The sequence below is a fragment of the Cyprinodon variegatus genome, unplaced genomic scaffold (genome assembly GCF_000732505.1).
Source record: "Cyprinodon variegatus isolate N-32 unplaced genomic scaffold, C_variegatus-1.0 Scaffold16, whole genome shotgun sequence".
NCBI lineage: Eukaryota > Metazoa > Chordata > Actinopteri > Cyprinodontiformes > Cyprinodontidae > Cyprinodon > Cyprinodon variegatus.
In genome coordinates, this window is record NW_015150469.1 from 38,924 (window position 1) to 49,130 (window position 10,207).

At 37.1% G+C, this 10,207-nt stretch overlaps 2 protein-coding genes across 2 annotated transcripts in view; both read left to right on the forward strand.

The window, feature by feature from the left end:
* Positions 1–6,474, forward strand: part of tfcp2 (transcription factor CP2) — a 14,797-nt gene extending 8,323 nt beyond the window's left edge. The window contains exons 7-16 of the mRNA XM_015386546.1: positions 78–230; positions 323–433; positions 832–920; positions 1,052–1,100; positions 1,996–2,089; positions 2,738–2,828; positions 2,911–3,017; positions 3,563–3,705; positions 3,825–3,876; positions 5,434–6,474. Of these exons, the coding sequence (XP_015242032.1) occupies positions 78–230; positions 323–433; positions 832–920; positions 1,052–1,100; positions 1,996–2,089; positions 2,738–2,828; positions 2,911–3,017; positions 3,563–3,705; positions 3,825–3,876; positions 5,434–5,471 (927 nt within the window). The 3' untranslated portion in view covers positions 5,472–6,474. The remainder of the gene's footprint in view (positions 1–77; positions 231–322; positions 434–831; positions 921–1,051; positions 1,101–1,995; positions 2,090–2,737; positions 2,829–2,910; positions 3,018–3,562; positions 3,706–3,824; positions 3,877–5,433) is intronic.
* A 2,826-nt stretch (positions 6,475–9,300) lies between these two features.
* csrnp2 (cysteine-serine-rich nuclear protein 2) overlaps positions 9,301–10,207 on the forward strand; it is a 7,716-nt gene continuing 6,809 nt past the window's right edge. The window contains exon 1 of the mRNA XM_015386208.1: positions 9,301–9,708. The gene's annotated coding sequence lies outside the window, so the exon portion shown is untranslated. The remainder of the gene's footprint in view (positions 9,709–10,207) is intronic.

Genomic DNA, 10,207 nt, shown 5'->3' on the forward strand with positions numbered 1-10,207 from the left:
GATTGTTTTCTCTGATTATCTGACTTGTGTCATAGTTGGACATGTCTCTATTTAGTTTAAACTGTCGTCCCTTTTAGGTTCACTGCATAAGCACAGAGTTCACCATGCGCAAGCACGGAGGAGAGAAAGGCGTCCCTTTCCGCATCCAGATCGACACGTTTAAAGAGAACGAGAATGGAGAGTACACAGAGCATCTCCACTCTGCATCCTGCCAGGTCAAAGTTTTCAAGGTTAGAGAAAATAAGGAAAACTGAAATGAAAGCCTCACCAAACTGAGGTACATTAGAGATTATTGGCCTCACACTTTCCTGACATGTTTCAGCCTAAAGGTGCAGACAGAAAGCAAAAGACAGACCGAGAGAAGATGGAAAAGAGGGCGCCGCAGGAGAAGGAAAAATATCAGCCCTCTTATGAAACTACAATTCTGACTGAGGTGAGCATTTATGAACGAGCTGAAGGCCCGAAAGGCTGGGTGTGAACAGAATGAAGAATACCTTGTTTGCAATGCAAAGTGGAGACGCCAAGGGAGAAAATATAAGCATAACTGATCGGTATCAGCTTACAATCTACATGAAATACAAACTATCAGATGCAGGGTTTAAACAGTGCAGAAAATATTCAGGAAAAGGATAAAGAAAATGTAATTGAATTTGGTCAGTAAATGCATTTAAAAAAATCCATGCAATAATATCTATAAGAAAAACCTGACAAAATGTAGTACAGTCATATTAACACGTATGTGAGGTGGATGGATTCAGCTTAAAAAGAGACAGAGGCCTCGTAACATGAAGGGTGTGTTCGGTGTTATATAGAAGTGTTGGTGTGTTGCAGTGCTCTCCTTGGCCTGAGATTACCTACGTCAACAACTCGCCATCTCCTGGCTTCAACAGCACACACAACAGCTTCCCAGTGGCTGAAGGGTGAGCCTGTTTCACAGCTTAAATAATGATACTGACATTAAATGTAGAGGCAGCAATATGATTAATTTCTGTGGCAGATTTGTGTGTTTTTTTTCTCTCTGCCTTCTTACATGGTTTTTTTTTTTTTCTAGCAATGGATCACCAAACCACCAGCCTGAGCCTGTTGTTCAGGTTGCAGATGTAAGTTGATGTTAATTCTGTATATTCTGCTGCATACAGCCCAGTCAACTTTTTAAAACCGATGCAAAGCTGGGATCAGCATGTTTGACCACCAAACACACAGTTGACATTTGAAAAATAAGCAACAATCTCCACAATAAACCTGGTAGTTAGATTTGCAGTGTTATAATCTGGTAACAAATGAACAGAATTTATTTTAGATATCTCGTTGAAATTTTAAAAAGGCAGTGTTAAAAAGGCACAACTTAGGCCTCTCTAATGCCTATCAGTCTGTAAGGGGCTTTTAAAAACAATGTTCAAACTAGTGGAAAACATGTTTTTGTTGGGGTTTTTTTTTCACAGTTTTTTAATTTCTGCAGGATTGGATTTAATAACTAATTAATCTCAAATCCCGAGATTTTAATCTCAGAGCCTCACTTGGCATTTTAAATGTTTCAGATCAATAACGATAGAAGTGTCTGAAAAGGTACGATTTGTTTAGGGTTTTTTTCCAGCAGGTAAAGCAACTGAATTCAAACTTTCATTTAATTGAAGCTTGAAACTTCTGGAACTGCTATGCTGAAAAATAAGGTCAAACATGTCTATCTTGGTCAGATAAAATCAAATTTTATCTTTCTTTTACTTACAAGCTCCCTTCTAAATTAATAAATACATTTAGACATCCATATTTACATATTTTTCACCACATTAAATGTTAAATAAATTGGAATGAGAATCAGTCGTATCAGATAAAAATACTTTTTGTCCATAAAGGCCTATATAGGAAGCATCCCTCGGTTTATTTATTACTAGATTGTTCCATAATTTTACAGAAATATGCATCTAATTTAGGTTTAATAATTATTTTTAAGGTTGCGTTGAGAGGCTTTGACTTTTAGAATTTCTTTCCTTTTAGAATTTGTTACCCACAGCGACACCACAGGAAGCGCAGCAGTGGCTTCATAGAAACCGCTTCTCTCCTTTCTGTCGGCTCTTCACCAACTTCTCAGGTAAGAACAAATTTTAGCTCATTCTTCTGTTGTTTTGTTCTTTTTCCCCCTTTCACAGTCAGGGCTGCACCGTATCAGAGGATCATGTTAAGTTGATTTTTTAAAATTTCCAAAAAAAGAAAAATACACCTTTACCTGAAAAACTATGTTCATAAATCACCCTAATAAATCACTGGCTTCCTGCAGCAAACCAAAACTCTATCATGGCACGGATCAGGCCAGTCACAAAATGAATCAATCCTCACATCCCATAATATCCCTGGACGGCTTCTTATTGGTGGTGACAAGCTTGCACCCTTGTTTTCTTTATTTTTCTTTATTTTCTATGACTTTAGAATAGAGCAATTTAACTAAAGAGATGAAAATGTTTGTTGTTTAAACATGGACTTCTGTTAAACCTCTTACCATAAGTGTTTTATCATGTAAATGGAGGAAGAATAAAACTATTAGCTTCAAATTTTGGACCCAAAATAAGTTAAGTCAGATGGATGTCAAAATAATATCGACATAAAATGTGTATTTTGATGTTTAACGTCACTGGTTCAGAGATTGGTTCTGTTCTCTGGGGATAGGAGGTGTCATCAAACTACTCATGGAGCTCTGATTGTTTTTGTCACAACATGTAAACTGTGTGGGTTTTCTCACCAGGGGCAGACCTGCTTAAGCTAACCAGAGAGGATGTCATTCAGATTTGTGGCCCAGCAGATGGTATCAGACTCTTCAATGCGCTAAAGGGAAGGTGAGTTTAAACATTTTCACTTGTTTTAGGAGTAATACATCTCAAGATCTATAATATATATATAAATTCTGTCTGGTTTCAGGGTTGTTCGTCCCAGGCTGACCATCTACGTTTGCCAGGAGTCCCAACAGACTCGGGAACACCAACCAAAGCATGAAAATGGAGAAGCTGCTGCCAATACTTTCTTTGGTCAGTACCTGCTGACTAAACCCTGAGATTTAAAAAATTAATAATTCAGACAGTTAAAAACAACAGTTGGCAGGAGTAATATTCCATTAGAATATTAGAGTTTTACATTAAGGGAAAAATATAGAGTTCAGCTGTTTTTTAGTTATTGTTTTTTTCCCCTTAATGTTTCTGAGCTCAATTTTAGTGCTAGGAAGGGAAAAAAATGACCTTTCAGTTTTTATGCTTGTAAATCCAGGCCTCCTTCAGTCTTTTATTGTTTGTTTCTCTCATTTTAAACTAAATATCTTACCAAAACAATCGCAAAATTCACTGTGTGTACGGTTTTATAGAGTATAATGGGAACATGATTATAGGAACTAAGCTGTTTATGTTAGTCAGCATGATGAATAGTTTTGAATTTTACTGAACATTTGTTCTGTATTTAGTAACAAATACCTGCTTCTTATTCAGCTTCATTTCTAATGTTTAAATTTGGAAAATATTTTGTAATTGTTTATTTATAAGTGCTCATATCTGCTGTTGTTTATAATTGCTTTTGCTTGCAGTTTATCACGCCATTTACCTGGAGGAACTCACAGCCACCGAGCTCACAGAGAAGCTCGCCCAGCTCTTTAGCATCTCACCCAGACAGATAAATCAGATCTTTAAGCAGGGCCCAACTGGTATCCATGTTCTGGTCAGCGATGAGGTACGACTCCTACTTTAAATCATGTAGAAATGCTCTAAGAAAGGAAAAAAAACCCCACAAAATAATACATATTAATTTTTCAAACTTCGTCCAATAAATTTTTCCTTTGTTCTTAACAGATGATTCAGAACTTCCAAGATGAAGTATGTTTTGTTTTGGACACGATGAAAGGTAATCAATCAGTACACAAATCCTTTTATCTCTAATTCCACCTTGAAATAACACATATTTACATGATTCAATTTAAAAATCTATTTTCGATGCAAAACAACTTTTGATTTTTAACAATTATACATATAGAACTTTCTGATCCATTTTATGTTCATGATGTTTTCCCATCTGTCTTGCTAGACAGATGGGAAACTTTGAGACTTTGAAGTGTCTTTTTCACATTTATTAAATTTCTAATATCATTCATGCATAGATGGAGTTTTTGCAGCTTACAAAAACAAGAAATATCAATTAGAAAAGTAAAAGTGTCTCTTTTAATAGTGGAGGTCAACACCTCCTAAATTCTCATTAGTTACCAAAAACATAAACTGGCTGTCAATTGCTATTATAAGCTAGCCGTAAAATAATTTGGACAAAGAAAAAAAAAAAAAAAACTGTTCTTCTGTATAATAGAAATGGTTTAGTCAAAAAAAAAAAATTTTCATTTTAAAAGAAATCTTTTAATTTCTTCATAAAGTTTTAGCACAGCTGTCTCACTGAAAAATTTATGGTACAGTATAGCGTACCTTGGTCTGCAATGTGCAGGTAATCCTCTTATTCTCCATCACATTATATGGCCTCAGAACTTAGGCTCTTGAAATAAGCGATAGACAGTTATATTTTCAGCCCCCTTGGAGCTAGCAGAAAGCTTCATGAAGCACTAGAGTTTGCATTGGTCTGCAGCTGGACCTGCAGATGACGTCACAATATGCAGACGCCACTCAAACTAGATTGCATCCATTTCATAAGAGTCAAATCTCTTCTGGAGTCTCAACTCATCATGACTTATATTTGCTATTATTTTACGTTTATTTGGCAGCCACTAGAAAACAATCATTCTAAGGGTCTTGAAGGCAAGACGTGCGTTGTAAGAAAGACTGAGCTCTGGTATTTAAGTAGATGACAAAAGTCTCTGTACTTCTTTTATTCTTTTTATTAAGATCTGAGGGCAGGGCAAGAAGATTGGATCATCTTAAAAAAATGACTTTTGTGTAGATTTTAGACAAAACAGTTATTCTACTTGTAGAAAAGGAACGGTTGTTGTTGAATGAAAGTTTAAAGTAGTATAACTTCATATGCGTTACTTAAAAAACTAAAAGGGGCTAACCTGTGAGCTATTGAGCACAGCTTTTTAATTTTTTTTAAATAAAATGGATTTTGAGTATTATAAAAATGGATTCTGAATCAAATTGAGAATTGCGATTCTTTTGTGAATAAATATATTTTTATTGGCACAACCTTAGCACTAATCTCAATTTCTAGGCCTTCAGCGTACAGAGATGTACCTTGAAAAACCTGCTGGTGTAGAGTGCAGTAAACTGTGACTCTCTAAAGTTTTGCCTCAGGCGCTGAATACTGAATACACTGTTATTATACTTTGAAAACCATGTCTATTTTCTGCATTGGTCTAACAGATAAAAAATTTATTTTGTGGTTTCAATGTGAAAAAAGTAAAGAAATGTATTGTGTAGGTATTATTTTGTAAATAAAACAAAGTTCCCATTTTTCTCTTTGCAGACAACACAAGCGATGGCTACCACATCATCTTAAAGTGATTTCTCTGGCGAAGAACCGTCTGACCTTGTTGAATTATTTAGACCTGCTGCAGTCTGCCACACTAGGCGTTCATACTCCTCGCTGTTGTAGGATTATATGAAGTTATCCTCAGCAACCCCTTGTGGCAGCTAGAAGGCCGATGCGTGTGATGCACCTTGGTCCTCTCCCCCACTGTACCTTAAGGTCCTTCTTTTAAAGGAGTGACTCTTTTAACAGTGTAGTGAGAGTCTCTCTCTTTCCCATCATCTCAAATGTACATTTCTTTCTGCCACTTATGTTTCAGGTAGAGCTTTGTGGCACTGAAACAGCTGCTTTCAGATGTACAGCTGGTGTGCCAAAGCTTCCAGCTTTAAAACCATTTTGTTGCCTGGTGCTGACAGCACCTGGCATTCGTTGTGTTCAATACTCAGATGCCTTCCATTATTAGGCCAGTCTGCAGGAAACCTGTCATATCTAAAACAACACCCAGGAAGTTAAGGGAAACTGCTTGAACCTGGCAGTCTTTTAGATCATCTGATTCCTTATTAACTGTTACTTTTTGATAAGAGAATAATACTAAACAGATGTGGGATGAACCCTATAGGTTGTGTAGACATCACACCAGAACATGGGATTGTTCCTTCGGCTTCTTTAAAGTTGAAAGCCGCCGTTTATCAGTGATCACAATGGCAACACTAACAAAGTGTCTTTTCATACCTGTCAGCTTATTTCATTGTGTGTCTCGGACATGTATCCCAACATCATTTTTAAGTAATTGCTGTCTTTTTATTTTTTATTTTTGACAATGAATCATCCTTCACAGTATTTCTATGGTAAGTTTTTATAATAATTGCTTCAATCCATTGTTGATTTTAACCATTAACACCTGCAAAAGGCTTTTAAATGTAATTGCTTCATGTAGCTAGAAAAAATGCAGCCCACTTGGATTCAGTCATTGACTTGATATTGTTTAGATATGACTTTTTGCTCCATCTCATGGTTATTAAACTAATTACTAATGTATTGACAATTGTCTGTTTTATGATTTCAAGAAAACATCCTAACAGCCAACACTATTGTGCTCTGCTTACCTGAGATTTTATGTAGAGTGGTTAAGGAGGGAAACCCTGACATCCTTCTCTCCATCCCAAGGCTTTCCCAGGTTAGAGGTTTGGGGCCAGCCCTTTTTTCCCCCCAATCTCCAGTTTTATCTCTAAGAGCATGGCTGCCATACCGAGCAGGTCCTTATAGTCACGATCTGTTTTATATGGCAACACTTTCTTGTCAGAATCGAAATAAAGCTCAAAATTAAGAGGCATGGGCCAGTTTTGGGTTCATTTGCAGACCAACAACGACCTATCGACTCCCCATTACTAAGGGCTGGACCTGTTTTCTTTTGTTCAATTTGTATGTTTTCTAAGCCATTGGCTTTTGTCGGGCTACTCTATAAAACCTGGAGCTCAACGCTACTCCAGACATTTTGCATTGAGGATGCTTTATGGATGGAAAATTAAACGTCTTCAAACTTGGAAACCAAAGCCCAGTGATTTTATTTTTTATTTTTTTTAGCTCTAAATTAAGAGTTTGGCCTTTTGCCTAAGCTGCTGTTTTACTGCAGCTTAAGCCCCAAGTTATTCCATCCTTCTTGTAGTCGTTCCTGCCATCACTGGCGAATGAGACATTAACTTGTGTGTTTTTAAGATTCTTAGGAGATGCACTAATTAGAAACCTTTTTTTGGAGCACAATTTCAACTACTAAACACAAAAATCAAATTAAACATTTACCCTGCTTACGGCTTTAGACATTTATATTTGCTGAGGATGAACAGATCAAAACGGTCATCAGAATGATTGAAATCTTTTATTCAAATGCTTTTGCACATTGTTGTTGGTGCAATGGATGGGATGGTTAGTTTTTTTTTTTAACTAGTTGTAGGTTTATACATTCAAACCAAATGGACCTTAACAACAGAAAAAACAACACTGAATGCCATCTTTCTTTGTTAATATAAAGAAATCTAGGCTATAATTTCTACTGGCGTACCTAAATTGGATAATGTTCATAGGAGATATGCTAACTGGTCATATGTGTCTTTGCACATGTTTACAGTAGTCTCTTTCTATCATCTGATTCTGGTATATTTCCCAGATCCTACCCTGATTATGGTTATAAATGCACTGTTCCCACCTGATGGCTGCTGCAGGAGGGTAATGCTACTGTCAATAAGCTCTGATTATCTTGAGCTGGTTTCCTGAACAAGATGTTTGCTGTCCTCCAGTGGCCTCCACAGTCACCAGATCTCAATCCAATATTGTGCCTCTGGGGATAAGAGACTCACATGATAGATGTGGAGCTGGGAAATCATGATATTACCATGAGGGTATAGAATAACATCTCAGATGGCTGCTTTTTAAAACAATTTTCTGAATTAGTGCAGCAAATAATTTCTAATGGCAAATGAAAACCCTCCACAGGATAAAACTTGTTTCTATTGACTCATAAATGTGGTTTGTGGTTGGGTTTAGATGTTGGTGTGCTCTTATCTGACAAAATGACCCCGGTAATTTAAAGGGCAGTTTTTCATTAAAAGGAAACCCATGCCAATCTTAAACTATGTAAAACGTAACCAGCACTCTATTAAATCATGAATAGACTGCTATTAACCACTCCCTCTTTAGGTCAGCTTTAATAGTAACAACCAGACCGCAGGAATAAAGAAATTGCTTAAATATATCTGAGGACACAAGGCCAAAAGGGCTCTTAAAAAATGTTTCCTGATTGAAAGAGATTTAAGAGCCCCTAAGAAACAAAGTGAATGTGATGCGTTGGTGTATCGCCAGTGGGACCACATAGAAGTAATTTCGAAATTAGAAATTCTTGAAAAAGAGATGAGCCTTCCTGGGGTGGTGAACATATTAAGCAAATGGGAATATTACGCATATTCCCTAATGTTGGAAAAGAGCCTGAAACAACAGCTAAAGCAAAAAAAAAAAAAAAAAAAAGATGTCCTACCAGCAGCCAAAATGATAATAGGGATTGCTGGAAAAGCCACAATAACAGAGAACAGCTACTACTGCTGGTCTCTGGCACATTATTTTGAGAGGCCCAGCCTCAGTTTGTCACTATATTTTGGATATGCAAAAGAAAAAATCTAAATAACAGCAGCAAGTCCTCAATGATAAAAAAAAAATGTATAAACTTTATTCCCCCAAAGTGGATCTTAATTTAGTTTCAATTTAAAAACCTTAGATAACTCATTTACACCCAAGTGTTCACAAAATGTAGTTCCACTGGAAAAGTGGATTTATAATGATGTACAGAGAAATGCTGGATATCAGCCAATGCTGCCGCTTTGGTTTTAATCTTATTTTTTTTTTTTGATGTGATAAATAATTAATTTTGTATAATAAAGTAGCTGATTTAGTCGTATTTTACATAAAACCAAGCTAAAACATACAAAGAGATAGCGAAATTGAACTAAACACTCAATTTCCCAGAATGCCTCATTGCAGGGTGAGTTGGTGACCTCACAATGAGTATAAAAACGTCTGCAGGAAAGAATTTCTTCCTCCATTGTTACATTGTAACAAGCGGGGCCGGGGCGAACCGGGGGAGGTGGAAAGGCGTCTTCTCGGTCGAAATTCTCCAACAATTCGGCACCAAAACGAAACAAACCATCCGCGTTTCTTTTCATTTTTCTTCCATTTTATGTTATTTAAAAGCGAGAAGACGACGCCCAGCCAAACGAGCCCGGTCCCAGCGAAGAAACAGCAAAAGGGGGGAGAAAAAAAGCGATAAACGAGCACATATGACAGCGGATTCCTCAATTATAATCTTTTCCAGAAGCTAAAACACCCGGCTGTGTGCGTTGTTCATACTGCACCGAAAAATGTTAGGAGAAAACCCACCGCTAACCCAATGACGCCCCTCTCTATTTCTTTTTTTCTCTCGGCTGTCCTTTAAACAGAGGTATGCCATATTTCAATAAAAGCTGTCGCTCCTGTCAGGCAACTGTCGTCTTTTGGTGTGTAGAACATTAAGCTTGCAAAACCAAGTAACCTCATATAGATAGAAAGAGAAAGAAATAAGTCGCAAATTGACAATCAGCCAGATCACTTTGTTGCAGCGATATCTGGGGTTTTGCACATAAAAAAAAAATCCCCCCACTGCGCGATAAAAGATTGATGTGTGCAGCTTGTGTTGGAAAGAGACGACCTCCGAGGCTGTTGGATTAAGGGTCCCTCTTTCTGCCCAAGGTAAGGGGGTTTAATGTTTAATTAAATGGGGGTCTTTGTGTGTGTGTGTGAGAGGTGGGATATGGTTAAATGGCGATAGGGGGACCGAGCATTTGCCTGTCTGATAATGCATTTTAACCCTGATCATTTCCACACTGCAAGTCACGGTTGGATTAAAGTACAGCAGCCAGCTTCGAAGAAAGAAACCAAAGACCTGATTTTAATAACATTTTTAAACAGTAGTTCTTGCATGAATGCTGCTCTGGGCTCCACATGTATGCATGGCGTAGTGTTCACTATATTGAATGGGAGTATTACTTTTTTGCATCGTGCATTAGATGTAATTAAATGCAATTTTTATGCTTTAATGAATTCTGTTTTCCTATTCCATGTTTGTTCACCTTGATGGACCTAAAGCTTATAGAGAGAGTGCAGGGGACAAAGAGAGGACTGCCTCCACTGCATGCATGCATGCTTTATTATTGTGCACATTTGGTGCAAAGATGAATGACATTTTTTT